Genomic DNA, 21,145 nt, shown 5'->3' on the forward strand with positions numbered 1-21,145 from the left:
CCAACTTGTCGAGTAGGTTTCTCAAAACCCGCGATCCAAGAAATCTCTACTCTAAGAGTTTGGGGCTGCCAACTTGTCGAGTTGCTCTATGATATTGAATAAATTAGGATTTTAAATACATACTAGGATCCAGACGTTACATGTTTCTTTTAAACAATATTATTTCTCATGCTTACAAAGAATGTTGTAAAACTTATATTATGGTGTTTCTTTGTTGGTAACTCACTTACAGATGATATATAATACATATTATTAATTATGAATAACTTTTATTACATACTCATATTAATGTATGAATAAGTTATGGCTACCCCAAGTAGTTTAGATACAATATTTTTGTCATTGTCATTTAGTACAAATGAGCTTAAATGATATAGTATTGTCATATAGCTACGAAGCATAATAATGACTTTCCAAGTCAATCTTCCTTTTCAAGTATTAAGAATATGTGATTTTATTCATACACCTTTAAGAATATGATGATTCTATTCATACACCCTCGTTAATAAATTCAGAGTTATAGACCCTTGTTTAATTTTTTAATATCTATTTTACTAAACATACTCCTAATTACTTATGGTATACTCTTGAGTTGATATTTTTGTAAAATCCAAAGGGTGTACGAATGCTACTAGTCTACCACCTAAGCATATTGAGAATATTTCACACATTTCATCAAACAGTTGAAGTTCATGTAAAATTACAAATATATTGAAACGATAAATCATACCTAGATAAACTAAAATGGTTTTGATTTTTACAAAGAAAAGATGTTAAGCTTCAAAAATTTCAATAATAGGAACAAAAAACTTCAACAATTCAACAACTTCAAAGAACAACTTCAAGTGGGATTATTCGTACCGGAAAAAGCGAATGAAGCCCTACGCTTTATAAAAATGATTTGTTATTTTAGTGATATTGTGGCTGATATCTTTTGCGATTTGGGTGGAAATGATTGTTGGAGTTCGGTAATGGGAAGACATTCTTCTGATGTTTAGAGTGATCATGACTACGCTTCCGATTTTGATGGGGAGAGGGTAAATCTCATTTTGTTTCATTACTTTTCCTCCTTGAAAGAAAAATGCCTACTTTGCCCTCAACTGATAGATTACAAACCCAGAAAATCACAAGAAAATAATCATTCGATCCGAATTCTAACCTCATCAATAACATAATTGCTCAAAATAATCTTAGATTAGGAATGAGTACAACCAAATTACAAGAAATCAGCAGAGAATCGAGCCAAGGGCCCAACCATAACACATTCGATTTTTATAAAGCATTGAGATGTTTTCTATTATGCATCAAAATTTCATCTTCATCGAGGATTTCTAAAGCAAAGGGTTGGAATCGGCGTTGCAACTTTGCAAGGTTAAAAATTCCTTACATTCTAATTTTACATTATTCTTAATCATTGCCCTCTAATTGATGGTTTCTGTTAATGTCGATTTGTTGCTACTTCCTGATGATGAAGTGATTTTGTGTATGGTGATTTGTTTTTGCATATCTTATTAATGATTTCTGTGTAACAGAGGACTTCAATTTTTCTTAACAATATCCTTAACATCCTCTCTGAAGATTGAAGTCATGACCATATTTTATGGTCGTTGAGCTTGGACAAATCTCACACTTCCCTTATTGAAATCATCTTTAAATTACTGAACACTATCAACAAAAAAATGTCCAACTTTAATTTTAAGTTTTAATTGTTTCCTTTTGAGAGCATGTCTAGTTGTGCCTTTCAAAGGTGATGATTGTGATGTGTATGATAAATAAAACATGGTTTGGACATGCTTAAGCTTGAAGTTGTAATAATTACCATTGAAGGTGTTGAGTTTTGTTTGGCAAACAATCATTATTCTGTTTAGTTTCATATGGCAGATGGATGTTTGTTTGTTATTGTACGTAAACTATATTTACAGAAGTGCTCAACAAAGCATTAGAGTAATGCATTTTGTTCATTAATATATATAAACATAAATGGGAAATTATGTTCACAATCTAATTGTGTTGGTTTAGTTTAGAGGTATGTATTTCTTGTAAAGAAATGAAGTGTTGTGTTGCTCCTTAAAGTACTAGGAGAATAAGAGTGCAAGACATGCAACAGTGGAAAAGGGAAGAACCGGATATTTGTGAAGTGCTTTTAGGAACTGAAGAGTTATTAAAAGGATGGTGGAGCCTTTACTTAAAGTTTAGAGAAAATTGTAAATGGTCGGATGATGTATATATAAAAAAAGGCTTAAGAAATAAGAAAAATGTAAAATTTCAATCGCATCTTTATGTTTCGGTTAGATTTTCCAAAGTATAATGTTGTGATACAAAGAAATAAAAGTGTGATGCTATTATAAATCAATATTTGAAAGTATGTTGTTATTTTTACATTTAACCGTTTATAAGATTATAGTCTAGCTTATAAGGTTTAAAGGACCACTTATGGACTTACTCATAACTAGTTTCCCCTTCCCACCAAAACTATACCACTTCCCTTATCTAGCTAACCATAAAAATTAAGGATTTACTTCTAAATTTGAAAAAAATTCCAAGCCAAGTCACCTATTGCCCATCCTCAACAACTCAATCAATCAATGGTATTGAAGACATTTTAAGATGTTTGGCAAGTCATTAAACATAGTTCTTGAACTGTGAATTGAAGCATTGCAATTTTCTTGGACAATCACACGAAAACTACACCACTTTCTACTTGGGAAAGTTGAAGGATATAACAACGTACTTTACTTTTTTTTTTTTTTTTTTTTTTTTTACTACCAATAACAATGTACTTATATTTCATTACAATGTACTAAGGCCAATCGTTTTCAAAATGTACAATGTACTACAAGAGCTTTGACTTTTTAAATAAAAAAACCACATACGTATATTACTAGGGAAAAATGCTGAAATAAGAGCTTTGACTTTTTAAATAAAAAAACCACATACACACATTGCTAGTAACTAAATATGTTAAAAAAAAAAAAGAAATTACAATGCACTTCGTATACACTAAACACAGTTACGACAAATCTAAGGAAATTTAGCAATAGCAATTCAAAATATTATAAATTAAAGTCAAAGTACATTGCTATTAACTAAATATGTTAAAACCAAGAGTTATGAGCACATATGTCAAATTAATAGCAATATAATATTGATAGTTAAAAATACTGAAGGGTAAATGGTAATATTCAATCATCAACTACCATGCAATCTAAACAATCTCAGAAAAATTTAATTACGTAAGATACACATACATACATACATACAATTAATCAAAAGTCATTGTGCTTTTCTCATGGGAATTTTATCAAACATGTAGAGTGCAACATCAAATGCAAGGTTAAAAAGACAAAAGTAAAAGTTTGAAAACTAATACTAACATTTATAATCAAGATCATTCATGCATTCAAAGATCACATGCATTCAAAGATCACAGACAAAATACAACACTATTGAGAATAAAAAAATCGAATACAATTAATAAAAATTAAGAACATCATATTAAAAAAGGAATCTGGATGACGAACGTGATGCTGTAAAGGATGATGTTGTTCGAACGTGATACTGCAAAGGGTCTAAAGAAAAAATAATGTACGAACAACAACACATGATTTATACATAACTTTCAACAATGATTATGAAAAATATATCAATTTTTGCATTCTTTGATTCTTTAAAATTGAGCGACAATATCCCGTAATCTTGTAGATACGTTTCATATAATAGATGTGAATTGATAGAATATACGAAAGGTGACAGCTAAGAACGTGATTTTAATTAGGAATGAACAAAATTAACTTTCAAATATTATAATGAGGTTTTAATGATTTGAATACGTTCCGATTATAAATGACGTTAACATTAACTAACTTTCAAATTTAATCAATATTAATTCAATTTAATTTAATTTTAAGATGACATCAAAATAAAATAAAGGTGAAGAATTTCCCGTATACCCATGTGAACACAATGTCCCAAGATTCTTCGTTTCCTTTCCCAGGACCCATCCCCCAATTCTTTCTCTTTCTCCAATTTCATCTCTTCTCTCGTCGCGTTTATTCCCTGCTATTTATTGAATAAGGCACTTTCTTCGTCATTCGTTTCTTTTTTATTAGGGTTCCTTACAAAATATCACTGTTATTGCTCTTTTTCATCTAATTCAAACTAAAGTGTAAACCTTTTGTGGCAGCATTTCAGATAACCCAGCAGCTTGTGGTTTTTTATTTATTTATTTTTTTCTAATTAAAATTCATCGCATATTTATTTGTATTAATCTAACTAATATTGATATATAACGAGTGTATTATATATGTTGTCTACTCATTTTTTTTTTTTTTTTTTTTTTGCAGTTAATTAGGGATGTAATGCTTCTACGGAGATTCGTCTTCAATTTGGGTGAATGGTTTGATGAAGGAAATGCAGGTAATGTAGCTCTGTTGTTGTTGGCATGAAGGTTAAGTGATATATGTAGTCATCTTCCAAAATAGAACAGCTTAAATAGACATGAGCCTTTAATGTGAAATCTTAAATTCTCATAAAAACTGTAACTTACTGAGAAAATTCAGTGAAGAGTATCTATACATACCGCTTAGCAAATTTTAAGAATCAAAAGTGAGGATTGCCATGTGACAAATGGGTAATTATGGTTCAGTGACGGGTATCTATACATTCCGCTTAGCAAATTTAAAAAAAACTTAATACATTTAAGATTGATGATTAGATTGTTGCAGTATGGATGTTTGACTTTTTAGTCAAACAGACAAGTTTTGAACAGATATTGCATATGCCCGGCTGTAATTAATTTGAGTTGGAATCATGTATTTCTTTCATCTGAATTTGTTAGAAAATCAGGAGTTGTGCTGTATTTTGCAACTAAACAAGTGCCATGGTACTGTGGCTGTATATGACAAGGCTGTCTCAAAGAACAAAGATGATCTTAGAAATCATTGATATAAGGAAGTTGACAAATGCATATTAATTGATCAACTACTCAAACTCAAGATGATAATAATTGTGATTTACCCTTCTTTGAATCAGTTTCTCTTAAATGAATATCACAATGGACCTAAAAAGTGAGATTTTTTTTTCATTGACCTACAATATCAAGCTTATTTTTGGTACCCTAGATACTTTGTCAATGCTTGCATATTTTTTTTTACTACATGGTTTGTTAGTGATGGGTTATGGTTCTATCTCGGGTGATAAATCTAATTTCATCTATTTCATGATGTGATGTATTGGTTAATTTTTTTATGGGTCAGACTATTTTGTGGTAATATGAATTAGGATGGTTACATGTGAGATAAAGATCTACTCTTGTAGAAGCTTATTGTAGTAACTTGTTTTTATTAAGAGAAACAGTAGATGTACAGGCTTTTGATGCATGGGTAAAGAGGTGCTGAAAATGTGATGGTATCCACAAAAGTTGTGTTGCACAAGCTATCTATAAAATCCGATTCTTTTTCAATCCTTTATCACTCGCTCTATATTCTGTTATTCTTATTTAGATTCAAACATATGTTTAGTTAAAGCAGAGCTTAGCTTATTAACGAATTTAATCCACTAATTAATCATCTTGTTGCTACTTATGTCTTATTTAATTAGAGTAGAGCATGTAATTAAGTAACAAAGGTACTAATCTGTTGTGTGTAAGTAACAACTCAAAGAGCTTCTTTTCCTTAAAAAAAAAAAAAAACAACTCAAAGAGCAGGGAAGTAGTGTCAGTGTAAAAAGTCGTGCAACAATAATCAATTTATGTAAATATTTTAATATATAACTTGTATGTGTAAATTTCCTTGTATAAAAACTATTATGACTAATTTAGTGATGATGTCAAATTTTTAATTTTTCGTTTAAAGTACCAATGGCTGGAAAACATTAAAGTACATTGCTATTAATAGTTAATGTGAGTATGTTGGCATCATGGTAAAAAACTATAAGTATGTTGCTGTTTTTCCTTCTTCAAAAGATTTCCCCCTTTTTGGTGAGTTTTATGTGTAATCTGAATCGAACAAACCAGACCAAACCATATCACTTGTAATTTATTGATGAAATGATTCAAGCAGGGAATGCTCGAAGATAATGGCTAGCTGACACCACAAATCAGGCACAAAGGGAAACTTTTTTCATTTTGATCTGAATCTGATGGAAACTTTCCTTATATTCTAAGGCTTATTCAATCTCATTGTCAGATTCTTGGAATTAATGTCAAACGCTATCAAGGAAGGATGGGAAAGTCAGCTAAATACAGAGCATCTTACTAGCAGGGGGTATTTTGGGTATATATGCTATTTAGTTTGTTACAGCGTACATAGTGCTTAATTATAACAGGGTATCATTATCTTTTGTCAAATCTGGTCTTAGAACCTTTGTGAGAGGCTAGGCTATCATATCTGTAGCAAAATCATTAGGGGTTTCTCTTGTATTTTAGTATCATCAATACATTCAGTGAAGCTTGTATTCCTGTTCTTGTTTGTGATTTTATATTAAAGTCAGTTCTTAGCATTCAATTTATTATATTTTCGGATAAATGCAAGAAGTAGCATCCTATTTTTATTTCTTTCAACTAAAGCATTGTACTTTCAATTATACATTCAGATAAAAGTCTATTGAGCTATATATCTAGAAGTTGCATTGTATTCGTCTAACATTACTAAATTGGGTGGATATTTCAGAGTGTAATATTGTATTTAGAAGAAACATAGGTGGCATACCAAATCGATGGAAGTTCTTAGTTAATTCGTCTATTTAACATTTACACTTTAAGTTGCTGATGATGTCTTTCAAAACGTATTTGGTAATAAACTTATAAAAACATGAAGTCTCTATGTTTATTTTGCAATTATAAAAATAATATTTTAATTACCACTTTCTTCTATGCAGTCCACGAAGCTATCAGTCCATTCAATGAATACGCATCTTCTAAAACTGATTCTTCTGGTTGCAGAGGTTATCACCAATGTTTTAAAACCCGGGTTGACCCGGCCGGTTGAACCGGTTGGACCGTGACCCGGTGTAGAAAGCGGGTCAATTGAGACCGGTTTTTTGTAAAAATACGAACCGGATCGAACCGGCCGGGTTTCCCCTAAACCGCGGTTCGACCGCCTATGTCGAACCGGTTAAAACCGGATTGACCCATTTTAATAGGGTTTGGATAGTTGGATACAAGTATCGAAGGTCAAAACAACGAGTCGTTTGCGATTTCTTTAATGTTTTTCAATGTTTAAACTTTGTGGACATCAAATTATTGGTTTTATATGTTTATGGATTATGCATGAAAATAAAAATATATAAAAATAGAAAAAGATCATAAACCGGGTTGACCCGGCGGTTCAACCGGTTGAACCGGTTGACCCGTGAACCGGTCATCACACCGGGTCAACTAAAAACCCGGGTTTTAAAACATTGGTTATCACTAACCTCAGGTTAATCCAGTCTCATGTGATTTGTAGGTATTTGATTTTGGGTTTTGGTGACACGCATATAGTTATTTTGGGGTTTGGAGCTGATGATCGTAACAGGAAACATAGAAACCTCGGTGCAGTGCCCACCCTTTTATTCACTCACACCAGGTGTTTGAAATAATGTCTCAGTAAAGTAAAGGTAGATGAGCCAAGGAGTAATGACCCACCCTTTGTTTGACACATATTAGGTGTTTGATTTTATGCCTTAATGAACATATTTGAGAAAGCTAGAATCAATTTTTATTTAGATAATGCGGACTAAATTGGTTACTGTTTTGGCATTTAATTTTCATGAGGAATGAAAATCAACTTTTTGTCATGGCTGATATATGCATTCCACACTTTTAATATCCAACTGGGAAATTGGGTTTTGATATAACACTTATCTTATATTTAACAAACGATGAACTTGATAAACAGAAAAAGAAGAGTAATATTGGGGAAATGCAAACAAACTGCCACATTCAACCACTTGCACTCAGTATATAGAAAGTTAGGTCAAAAATTTAATACCTCAAATCAGAGAAGCCAAATCTATGAAAATTGTGTAGTAGTGCAAAACCTGTGAATTTATTGATCCTCAATGCAGGATGAACTCAACTTGAATAGTTTTATGTCTTAATTGGTTAAGTAACATTGTTGTACTTTTTTTTTTTTTGTAATTCGTAACTGGATATTCTTAACTGTTACAGTTTGAAACTCTTTCAAACTTGTTGAAGACTATTGAGATGTATTCGTTTTCGTATCTCACCATGAACTCTTAAGCACAATTAATCAATCGTCACATTTCTGATGTAGAGCAATCAGGAAAACTTGCAGCAATCTCTTCTATATATTAGGAGGAAAAGATCAGGAATAAGGCTAAAGTTTAATCAGGTTTTTGCAAGTAAGTAGAGTAGCTGAAGATGGCAGAATATATTCCTTCTACTTGCTTTCATGGTATGTGCTTCAAGGATACCCAATACATATATTTCATCGACCCCTTCGATCGTATTACCATGGAATTATTTTTGTATCGCTTGATGGTCTTTATTTTGTTTCTTGATCGTTGAGTTATGTTCTTCGTGAGTAATTATTTTCACTTTCGTGGGTTTACGATTTCATGAAAACCTGTAGATTTCTCAAGTTATTCAAACACCCAAATTTTTCCAGGGTTTGTTTCTTTTCAATGTCAGTCGATGGATATTGATGGAAACGTTCATTTGATAAATATTTTACAATATGTTCTAACTTTCTATTAAAACCTTTTTCAAAGGGTTTTGAATTCGATTCTTTTGGCTTATTGATTCTATGTAGATTGTGAATATGGCTGGTACAAATGAAAATCTTCCAGATGTAATCCGCTCTACAAGAACACAACAAGGTAATTGAAACAAAGATCCACAAGTAGTAGTTCTTTCTACAGTAAATGTAGACGACCTGTTTGATAAAATGTCTGAATAACGAAAGATTCTTATAACTCTAAAACTTTGATGCTTTACAGGAGGAGGAGGAGGAGGAGGGGGATTAAAGGCAGGATGTGGGAAACCAGTGGCCCCACTTGGTCAAAACAGGAGGGCATTGAGTGATATCAACAAGAACATCATCAGAGCTCCACCAGCATATCCTTATGCTGCTAACGGATTACCAGGGTAATAAAATCAACTCATGTATCTTTCTTATTCACCCATTATTAGCCTCTGTGAACACTAATTAATCTTTTCTTTCCTCAAGTAAACATGTTGATGATATTCTCTATTATTTCTTTCTAGAAAAAAACCAATCGCTACTAAGAAACCTGTTCCAGTTCGTCGACCCATTACTAGGTCAGTAACAGGCCTATTTTTTTTCTTGAATTTGTGGATATATTGTGAACGAAAACACTCATCATTCCCAATTTTATTGTTTCTGCAGGACTATTAGTGCACAAACGACAACCAAACCATCACTTCCCTTGCCCACTGGCAAACCATCATTTCCCTTACCTGAGGTATGCACTTTTTATCTACAAGACTGGGTAAAAATGTCAATAGGGTGCATGTCAAAATAGATCATTCTCAATTAGGATGATAAAATCATAGTTTACTTCATAAATTTGAACATATGGGTTTAAAAGAGATTGTAGGAATTTGAGTACAGTTTGAGCGACTTTGAGGCCTATTTGATTTGTATTATGTTATATCTAAGTTTTTATAATGTATACATAAACTTCCTTTTGATGACAGGGTAAGAAGCCAAAAGTCCAAATTATCCCTGATGAGATTGACACTGAAGACTTGAACATCATTGATGTTGAAGATGATTTTAATGCACCGATGTTTGTTCAACATACAGAAGCTATGCTGGATGAAATTGACAAGATGGTAATTTGATTTCTCATCTTTTTTCTAATCCTTTTGTTCTTTTCTTCTTCGAAGTTGAAAATAGCTTAAAATTATTAGATCCTTATTTCAGGATGAAGATGTATACGAGGAGCCAGTTTTGGACATTGACAATGCTGATAAGGGTAATCCCCTTGCTGTGGTTGAGTACATTGATGAAATTTTTGCCCACTACCGAAAACAAGAGGTATATTTAATATTTATTTATTCTTTTTTTGTCATTATGATTCTTGTTTTATGTATTCATTGATGAAAGATTTGTATTTGAATTCCCATTTCTGATTGACCAAAATTGCAGGTATTGACTTGTGTTTCACCAACATACATGTCACAACAACATGACATAACAGACAGGATGAGAGGCATTCTCATCGATTGGCTAGTTGAGGTAACAACACAATATTACACAACTATTTAGTTATATTTATTTACACCAATTGCAAAATTAGAGCAAATACTAATAATAATATGAAAACAGGTTCATTACAAATTTGAACTGATGGAAGAGACGTTATATCTAACGGTCAACCTCATTGACCGATTCCTGGAACGTCAAACCGTGTCAAGGAAGAAACTGCAGCTTGTTGGGGTGACAGCCATGCTTCTTGCATGCAAATATGAAGAAATCTCAGTCCCTGTTGTTGAGGACTTTATTGTAATTTCAGACAAGGCTTACACTAGATCCGAAGTTCTTGACATGGTAATTAGATTTAGTGATCTACCTTCTGTTACAGGCTATATAAAATATAAAGAAAGTACTTAATTATGATATTTGTTTTTGTTTGATATTTTGCAGGAGAAGGTAATGGTGAATACCCTTCAGTTCAATCTCTCGGTTCCCACTCCATATGTGTTTACTAAAAGATTTCTCAAAGCTGCACAATCTCAGAAAGAGGTTTGTTGTTCTTCTTTGTGTTCATGAAATGTTAATCTTCCATACATACACTATTCAATTTTCAAGTTTCTTTATGCTTTTGTGAAAGAATTAATGTTTTGGGAAAACAAAAGGTTCTTTTTCTTTGATTTTGGTTTTTTGTTTTTATATATATATTTTTTCTGATGTATGTGGTGTTTTTGAATGTAGTTGGAGGCATTAGCATTCTATTTGATGGATCTGTGTCTTGTGGAGTATGAAATGGTGAAATTCCCACCTTCTTTACTGGCAGCAGCTGCAGTTTTCACTGCAGAATGCACTCTCAATGGATCAAAGAAATGGACAAAAACAACTCAACTTCATTCACACTATTCTCAGCATCAACTTTTGTAAGACCTTTTCCCCCCTTTTTTTCAACTTGTGCTCCTATTTTTATCATTTTTGTATAAGATTCTCCTTTTTTGTTTGAAAGTAATTTAACTAAATATGATTTATTTATGTAGGGAATGCTCGAAGATGATGGTTGCTTTACACCAAAAATCAGGCACAGGGAAACTTGTTTCAGTGTTCAAGAAATATGGCACATCCAAATATGGCCATGTGGCACGAACCCAGTCTCCTGCTCACTTCATGTTGGAGCCAAGATTCTGGGATTGATTATGAAAATTTAGGAGTTTGTTGATGTTAAAGAAAAACTGAAGTTTTTGATGTCTTCAGAGCAATGTATAGTTGCTCTTAGGTTTTTTAGGAGTTCCTACAACTATTTAGACCCGTTTGTTCTATTTGTGTTTGATGATTTCTTAACTATCTGTGTTTACAATGTTTCTAAGTATTGTTTTAATGCGAGAAGTATATGTTATTATTAATGTTGTTCTTTGTTTGAACTGCATTTTTTATTGTGGCTAGTTGAATGTTTGAGGGAAGGATGGAAGGGAGGCAACACACACGGGTGTGAGGTCAATATAATCGAAACACTAGATTTATTTTGGGAACTTTTTATTTTCCAACTGAATTGAGTGTGGATTTGTGGGACACGTTTTGACTATGGTTGTAGAGGTTTGTGTTTACCAATTCGACACACACCTTTGATAGTTGGAAGTTTGGTTCCTATTTCAAACTAAATTAGCATCATTTTTATTCCCTCACACATACACAGTTTGACAAGCACCGTTAACCTCCCTCATGCATGCATGTAACGTCTTTCCACAACATAACTTGGATACACCTTTTGTTCTTAATTTTCATCAAAACAAAATTACATTCTTATTAGTTGGGTTGATTAGTCTAGCCGAGCTAAACCAACTGAATGTTTGAAATGCTACAACTTCCTGGTATACATATGTTTTAGGTTTTGGTTTGCATTTTTATTTTAGAACTTCCTGGTTCTACGATTTTGGTTTCTAGTATCAATTTTCCAGCAAGGGTTATGATAGGTTGGGTGGTGGTGGTGGAGAAGACGTTGAAGAGAACGTGGAAGGGAAAGGAGAGAGGTGGAAGGATGGTAGGGTGTGGTGGTGTAACGACCCAAAAATCAAGGGTAAAAGTTTTGTTTTTAGTATAGTTAAAACACAGATATCGTTTAATCCAAACATTCCAACAAAATTGGTAATTAAAAACAATTATTAGAGTACTTCCCAAAATCACACATTGTGGAAAACACGGGTGTGTGCGCTACGATCAAGTCGGACTTTTTCTTTCCAAACCAATGATACCTAAAACCATAAATAAAACTGTAAGCACGAAAGTTAGTGAGTTCCCCAGAGAATACTCTACATAATCACATAAATCATATCAATCACATAAGCCATGCATATAAACATATAAGGAAGTCGTGGAAACCCTCCAAGGTCTTAATTCAGGTGCCATAGGAACCCCCACATGGTCTTAACCCAACTACCATATAAACCATACATACAAACATATAAGGATGCCTTGGAAACCCTTCGGGGTTTTACTTTGGGTGTCATGGGAACCCCCACATGGTCTTAGCCCAATGCATCGGGAACCCCCTGAGATATTAACTAAGGATGCCATGGAAACCCTCCAAGGTATTACACCCTAGTGCCTCAGGAACCCCCCGAGGTCTTTACTTAGGATGCTATGAACTCTTCTTTCATCTTAGCCCATGTGGTGACCGACCCGCGAGGAAGTGACTTGAGTCAATCCTTTGCAGCACCCTTGAATGTGACTGGAAGCATGCAAAGTAGCTGGGTCTCGCGTGACACATTGGGTACATTGAAGTAGTCAGCCACATCATTAACTTCATCCAAGTGCTTGTAGGCATCTTCGTGGTCTTTTCCATATAAAGAAATTTCCTTGAGTTGAGAGAGGATATGACCCTTTAGCTCGAAAGTAGCGTTAGCGGGAATTGTGTGCTGCACAAGTCCCGGGCCAGTGTCATTGCGCATCCTCTTCTTCGATTCCCCCATGGGGACTTCATCGATATTAGCCATAGTGATAGCTAAATCGTCTTCGAAATCGGATTCGTCCTCGTATGTAGGTTCTTCTTCTTCCTCGGTCTCGTACTCGGTGTCTTCTTTAATTGGGTCTTCGATTGTCAAAGAGGCACTGGATGCTCCTGATTTGCTGCTCCTCTTCTTGCTGAAAACGGATTTGAGGTTCTTTAGTGGCGAATTCTTGGAAGAAGTGGATTCTCCAACGGCTTTTCCTTTGCTCTTCCGTAATGCGGATTTCGGGTCTTCGAGAGGAGGGACCAGAGGTGTATCAGATCCCCGGTTCATGAAACAATTGTAAACAAAAGAAAAAAAAATACGTGTAAAAAGAACAAAAAATAAATAAAAATTAAGACTGTGAACAGCGATGAACTCGTCGAGTCGGCACAAGTGCACTCGGCGAGTTGAAGGCAAAAACAAAAAAAACCTAATTACTTTTTTAAAAACGGATTGCTATTAAAACTTATACTAATTACTAAATTACCTAAGAATTAACTTTCTATAAGATAAATCCCACACAAAGGATCGATTGAACTAGAATTTAGTGTTAATTTAGGACCGTTCCCCGGCAACGGCATCAAAAACTTAATGTGTGTAAACTCAACTAGTTTTAAACCTACTTTTAATTATAAAATAAACACACAAAGGCAGTGGACCTATCAATTGTGGTATAGTTAAATAAGTAGGTTATCGAACACAGGGAACGGTAAATTAAAACTAAAAAACAATTTTTATCTAATTTAATTAATAAGTAAGGGTTTTCTCTAGTTTTACAAGAGTAGAAAACTTACTAACTATCACTTAAACTAAAAGCTAAAAAACAAAAACAAGAATTACTAGATTCAATAATGGGAAGGACTTCTGTTTAGTTCAACTCAATTGATCCTATGGTTGATATTATGATAATAGTGCAATGGACTATCTCTTTTGTTGGTTACTAATTCAAGTGATTAGATTCGCATTCACTACACTAACCCTTAGTGAACAAACTAACTCAAACAGTGATCAGTTGTCTAATTTAATTAAATTCACTAGATTAATTATTCGGGTTAATTTAGACTTGCAATAGTTAACTAATTTGGTCCTTTAGTTAACTACTTGTTAATGGTCATCACACAAGCTCACACATGAATTTACCTAATTTTCTTATTAGTTCTAGTTTCCTGTTCATTAATCCTAGACATATGATAAAGTGGTCACATAAACATATGAGGTTGATAATCAAAAGATGTTCATACTATTTAATTACCTTCCTATTAACAAAAAATTAATTATCATTCACACACAAGGTTCTTTAGCAAGCTAAAACTAACAAAAATCACCAACATTGAATTAATCCTACCAATAATCAAACCATAGTCTCAATTTTGTATCCCCAAACAGAAGTTTAAGAGTTTTAGCTCATGATTGAGGTAAATAACAACAAATAAACGAATTCTAATTGTCTAGCCATAATGGAAAACAAAAGATTAAGTAGAATGATGAGAATTTGGCCTCAAATCTCCTTCGGAATTGGATTCTAGTTTGTATCTTCGTTCTCTAGGGTTCTTCTGGCTCTTCAATCGCAGCTAATCTCTCCAGAAGGGTTTTTTGAATTTTTTCTGTCGATCTGAGAAGTTATCTTTATAAATGCGAACCGAATCGTCGAGTCCATTGCCGACTCGCCGAGTCCATCTCTTAATCCCTGTATGCGATAAGTCTCTGAGTCTTTAAGTCTTTATCTTCTCGAATATTCGATCGGACTCGCCGAGTAGTCGACCCTACTCGCTGAGTCGGTGTTGTTTTTGGTGGTTTTCTTCTTTGTTCAATTCCCAAGCTCCCAATTGCTTCTCCTGCTTCCTTTTGCTTCCGAGCTTCACTTTTGGACTGAAAACGTAATTCAAACACTTTTAAGTATCTTTTGTCCATGATATGCGATAATTTAGCTAATAAATGATAAAAAAAATCTATACTTAATATGAGCTAAATATGCAAATATCACATACCACATACCACATAATCAACTAGCATACCAAATAGCAAATAATGGGCTGACGTTGGTGCCTTTGACCCATTGGTATGGTGAGGAGACTCACCTCAAATGCAGAAGCTCCCCGGATGAAATCCTTAGCTACTACCCCGTCGGCTTCCCGAGCTATCAATACCACTCAATATACCCAATTAGTAATAAGGTCCCATACTATAATCCTTAATCCATACATGGGGTAAAATGATCATTCTACCCCTGGCCTAGTATGATCCAAAAGTAAGGCCCAAACCCAAAATAAAGGCCCAACATTATAATGTCCATAAATCTATTAATGGCCCAATTTTCCAAATTGGGCCCACACCTCTACATGGGTCTTGCCATGAGGCCCAATCCTTCTTTTCAGTCCAACACACTTATATTCTGATGTCCCAATAATAGTCTAAACACTTAAGCCCAAAATGCTAAAAACCACTTGTAGCCAATTGGGCTCAAATCCTTCCGGGACCTTTTCAACATCACTAACAACCCAAAACTAGATGGCCCAACAGGGCCTAAGACGTACAAGCCCAAAAGTTGGCCCACACCGAAGCCTAATACTCATAATTCCATCTGACTAAGTACGCAGGGTGTACTCAGCTGTACGCTAAGTGTACAAGCTGTTTGGCTTGCATGCCCAGTGTACTACTCCTTTAAGCCAAAGTCTCATTAAGCTCTTAATGCTCGATCCAACAAGTCCAAATCACAGATCTACGTCTAAATGAACGACTAGAACCATAAAATCACTGACTTGGTGAATTTACATACCGCAAAAAGACCAAATAGCATTCTACTTTCATGGAAATGACTCAAACTCCAACATAGATGGTATTAAACTCTAAAGGTACCAACTTTATGGACCTTGAACCTCAGAAACACTAAGAGGGGCAACTCAAAGCTCCTGGAATGAAATCAAGACCACTAGATCTCATCCTTGGGACCAAAATGAACTAAAACTCACAAATGAGAGATCTAAGATATCAATGATCAAGTTCAAAGCTTTATACCTTCATCGAGCTGACAATGAGTCCCAAAATCCAGATCCATAAGCTTTTCCTCGATCCCTATCTTTGCATCAAACTCCACCTTCTTGAAAATAGATCAAACACTCCAAAAATGGACTTCATAATCTCAAAATGCCACCATGAATGATTAAGGACGAGTTTTAGGGCTTTAGAGGGTAAGGGTTGACTTAGAATGAAGAAAGAGGCTTAACATTATGCTTATATAGGGTACAACCCTTGAATTAGGGTTTTCAACCTGACCCTCGTACACCCAGCGTACCTTCTCGTACCCCCTACGTACGAGGTTGTGCACCCCGATCCAATCCTCGCATATATGCTACGTGTTCCTCCAGCTACACCCCGCGTAGTTCCTTCTCTTCGGTACCCCCTACGTACCACTTTGGTACGCCCCGCGTACTAGGGCTTTTCCCAAAACCCTAATTCTTCTGAAGGCTATAACTTACTCGATACAACTTCGATTCCAACCATTCATATATCCATAGAAAGGTATTAAGATGCTCAACACTGTTATCAATTCCTGCCTACCATAAATATTCCGAACTAAGATCCACTTTCCACAAAGGTCGGAGTTGATAAATTACCGAAATACCCTTTGGTCCAAAAACTCCAACTGAGTACCCTTGAACAAATGTTCAAGAACGAGAAGGAGTTCGAGGAGTTGTTGTTGTTTGAGTTTGAGCCAGACATCTGAAAATGAAGAACAAGTTTTGATTAGATAGGAAATCCTTAATATAACACCCAAATGAAATATTAAGGCTAGGACCCGACACAATAATTCACAATTCAGAAAAGGGATGCCGTAATCCAATTGTAAATTATTTGAAGGTAGGTAAATGACGATTTACCAATTCCACCATGAAAACGAATTTTTAAAATGAATTAGGTTTTGAATGAAATTTCTAGATCTTTTGAGATTCTATGAACTATTTAGTGGCATGTTTAATCTTGATTATGCCCTTTAAATTTGTGACTGTGATACCGAAGATCACAAATAAGGTGTGAATAACCTTGAAAATTAGCTTGGTACTCTCGTTGTTATTTGCCACCTAATCAATGTGTCGGTTAACAATACACGCTCCATTGATCAGTGATAATTTACGAGTTACCCATTGTCACCCTTTGTTAGTCCAAGTTAGTGTACCGGGTAACCACACACGCTCCACTAACAACTTGCCAAAGTGCAATGTGCAATTTCATGGATTAACATCAAATTCACATTTTCCTAAAGTAACTAAGATTGAGAATTTTATAAAAACATTTAGTTACTTTATATTTATCATTATACTTATTAATGAGGATTTAATGTCTTATCCTACCCATTCGGCTAACGACCCTCCACTAGTCAAGAGTGTGGTGGATAAGAGTGGATACCCAATGGCTGTCATTTTATAGGTCACTTCCTTGAACACCCCTTATAGACCAGCTTCGTGAATGAGGTCTACTAACGGTAAGACTAACTTTTCTTTTATATATATATATATATATATATATATATATATATATATATATATATATATATATTAAACTTCTAATTTTATAATAGTATCAAGGTGTATTTTAAACTTTTAAAATACTAGGGTTCTAGAATTTAAGATTTCAAAATTAAACTTTTAATTAAATTTTAAATTCTTCAACCAAAGGGGTATTATTGAAACTTTTCAAAAAATACAAGATCAAAATTTTAAATAACTAAATTAATCAAATAATTTTTTTCATTATCTTAAAATTTGACCAAATCTCTTAATTTGATAAGGATATATATATATATATATATATATATATATATATATATATATATATATATATATATTCCAGAAATTCAATTTTAGGCATTAAAAACGAATTTTGGTAATAACCCTAATCAAACCATGATATGGAAATCAAAAAATCAGGGATTTGACAGCCCGACTCGACGAGTTATTGCAATGAACTCATTGAGTAGGCTCAACTCGTCGAGTCCCATGAGGAACTCGTCGAGTCTGATGAACAGAGCGACGAATCTGTTTCATCCTCCTTTGGACAATTCACAGAAGCATCAAATACAACTAAAAAACATCCTAGGCTCTAATACCACTGAAGCGTTTTGAGCATAACTATGTGTTAATGCATCCCTAATTGCTTTAGATCTAAATTTTTCACTAGTTGAACATGTAATTGAATACCAAAGCAATATAAATCTAGATCTAGCATACAATTTCGAAAAATCATATGACAAAAGGGTATTTGATGATTACCTTAACTTGTTATGTAGATCCTTGACTTCTGAAAGCTTAGTACCTCAAATGTTGCACCTCTAATGGCTTACAAACACCATTAGAAAAAGGATGAGATGAGAGAGGAGGGAAGGCTCTTAGATTTTCAGCTAGGGTTTCTTATTAGCAAGCATTGGCCAAAAATCCCAAGCCTAGGGGTTCCTTATATAGCTGAAGGCTGCTAGGGTTTCTGGAGGAAACCCTAATTTCCTGCTTAGGACTTAAGCAACCCATGGACCCTTTCCAATAGGCCTTGAACGAAATCTATAGGGCCTCCCTATACGATTTCGTCTATTCCTAATTAAGGAGTCCATCAACCCAGTTTCACAACTATCAATGATTTCCAAAACAACCCCTATTCCTTTAATCAGTTCTTTTAATCCCGAAATTAATTCCAAATTAATTTCTGATTAAATACTAATTAAATTACATGATTTCTAATTAATATATTATTTTCATAATACATTAATAAATCAGTTTATTAATCCAAATAATAAATTTAACCTTTCTCTCCAAAAATCATCATGTCAAGTTTTTAAGGTAAAGGCAACCCAAAAGGACCATGCTACTATCAAATCAAGTACATACCATATATAGTTATAGTCTTAGACACCTAATCCACAACAACAGCCTTGGAACCTGCCTCGCAGGACCATATCAAAAGGAATGATCCTCTCGCGACCTGTAACAAAAAAACAAATCATATATAAGGGGATCGGTAAAGCCCTGACTTCACCCTATCGAGATTTATGTACAAAGGGGGGGGGATATGTAGACTCACAATCCTTCTCTACAAAGAACCGAGGCATCATCTGTAGCACCGTAAATTTTTAACCAAAATTTTCATGTTTAGAATCTCATAAATCCCATCAAACACAAGTTAAGAAAATCCCAAAATGTCTAATTATCAAAACATGGGATCATAATTTATTTAAAGACCCTTCGGGATCCCCAACATAAGTGTGTTGTATGTGTACAATCAATCCGAAGCCTTCCTATGATCCCGAGAAGTACGTGAAACACATAACACGGTAAGCACGAAGTTTAGTGAGTTCCCCAAAATACCACACTTTAACTCATTAGCCTCTCATGGCCACGATCGAATAAGAACCTTCGGTCAATGTGTCTTAGTGGGACCCTCCAGTCCTACAACTCGGGTGGACCCTCTGGTCCTAACTCAACAGGCTTAGAATAATAGATAACATAAATTACAAGACATAAAGCAGGATATCACAATACTCAATATAACACATATGACCCTTAGTTCACACAAGGATTACCACTTTAGGTACGTATAGTTAGAAGACTCACGTCGTAAGCAAGCTAGCAAATAAACCCGAACACGAATCCCGAACTAGCCTCCACCTAACACATAGGGTAAATATCTCTAGTTAATACTCTATTCACGACTCTAAACAAACCCAAGTTATTCTCTCCATCTCTCTAATTCTTGGAGTGAGTAAAAGACCATTTTACCCCTCCATGGTCTCCATTCCTCATATTTGACAAAACCCTAAAGTTAACAGAAGTCAAACTCGAGTCAACAGTCAAAATTGTCCCCACTCGTCGAGTACACTCATGAAACTCGCTGAGTCCCCTCGTTTCCTCAGAAGTCTCATGAACGTCCATCTCAGCTCGTCGAGTTGATCTCCCAACTCGTTGAGTTATCGCATAAAAAGGCTTATCAGGATAAACCCTAACCGACTCGTCGAGTCGGTTCATCGACTCATCGAGTCCTTTCAGACTCTTTTCTTATTCAGACATTTTTAAGGCAGAAAGCAACCCCAAACTCTAGATCTAACCTCTTAAGGATCAATTATCACGTAAAGCCACAAGCTTTACGTCCATGAATGGCACTTAGGACTTAGAATGCCCAAAAACATGATCTAATAAGGGTTTTCACTAATGAGCTCTATTATGGATGAATAAAGCTGGGAATTTTGGACTCTTGGGACCTCACAAGGTCTAGATCTAAAGTCCAAACCTCTAGATGAATTGAAAACACTCAAAGCCCCAAAATAATGGATGGAAAAAGCCCTAAACTCCATAAACACAAGATCTATCCAAAATAATGAGAAAGGTGTCGACTTAGTACCTCTTATAGAAGCTCTGGACGAAACAAAAACATATATGAAAGCCCCTTCTCGTTCTTTTCTTGAAATGTTGCCCTTCTCTTCAAAAGATGCACTAAAACACCCAATGTTTATCTCAATAACTTTCTTAGCTCACTACCAACGATTAGGGTTTCTCTCAAGGGTGAAGGGTTGTAGTGACAAAGAACATGGTTTGGCATGCGGAATTAAAGCTTGCACAATTGAACATGGTGATTTGGGTGTTTAAGAGATATATTGAATGTATATGGTGTTACTAAAAAGAACTAGATCTAGACTACATAATTAACACACACTTACATACTCACTTCTACATCTCTCAAAGCACACCTCTACAAGTGAACAAACCCACTATTTATAGAGGTGTTTACATGTCTCTCTCACACTCTAACTACCAAATGGGTCTAAAGGCTAAAGCACCACATGCAATTGGGTTTTACAAAAGTCAAACATTTACAAAGTCATGAATGAAGAACTTTGCAACCCAACATTCTCCCCCTCAAAGTTAGGAATGAATGACCCACTTCAAAACTTCCAAAATCAAGCACTACGCGGTTCGAGCCTCAAAGGTGACACATGTCGAAACGAACTTCAATCTTCAATTCTTC

The 21,145-nt window shown here is 34.6% G+C and overlaps 2 protein-coding genes across 2 annotated transcripts in view; one reads left to right on the top strand and one right to left on the bottom strand.

The window, feature by feature from the left end:
* Nucleotides 1-21,145, bottom strand: part of LOC145030628 (uncharacterized) — a 176,408-nt gene that overhangs the window by 97,848 nt on the left and 57,415 nt on the right. The window lies entirely within an intron of this gene.
* On the top strand, nt 3,968-11,525 carry LOC145030627 (G2/mitotic-specific cyclin-2-like). Its single transcript, XM_078979005.1, has 16 exons — nt 3,968-4,075; nt 4,344-4,416; nt 6,060-6,272; nt 7,446-7,596; nt 8,256-8,396; nt 8,754-8,820; nt 8,941-9,088; nt 9,209-9,262; nt 9,351-9,426; nt 9,662-9,799; nt 9,891-10,004; nt 10,116-10,205; nt 10,296-10,517; nt 10,614-10,712; nt 10,902-11,080; nt 11,195-11,525. Exons 5-16 carry the CDS (start codon nt 8,394-8,396, stop codon nt 11,346-11,348), a joined length of 1,344 nt encoding a protein of 447 aa, XP_078835131.1. The 5' UTR covers nt 3,968-4,075; nt 4,344-4,416; nt 6,060-6,272; nt 7,446-7,596; nt 8,256-8,393; the 3' UTR covers nt 11,349-11,525.

The sequence above is a fragment of the Lactuca saligna genome, chromosome 2 (genome assembly GCF_052625555.1).
Source record: "Lactuca saligna cultivar CGN05327 chromosome 2, ASM5262555v1, whole genome shotgun sequence".
Taxonomy (NCBI): Eukaryota; Viridiplantae; Streptophyta; class Magnoliopsida; order Asterales; family Asteraceae; genus Lactuca; species Lactuca saligna.

What these genes read in the sequence shown, in the direction of transcription:
- LOC145030627 (XM_078979005.1), top strand. An exon ending in GTTCGTCGACCCATTACTAG is followed by an intron (nt 9,263 to 9,350) that starts GTCAGTAACAGG and finishes TTGTTTCTGCAG; the next exon opens with GACTATTAGTGCACAAACGA. An exon ending in GATCCGAAGTTCTTGACATG is followed by an intron (nt 10,518 to 10,613) that starts GTAATTAGATTT and finishes GATATTTTGCAG; the next exon opens with GAGAAGGTAATGGTGAATAC.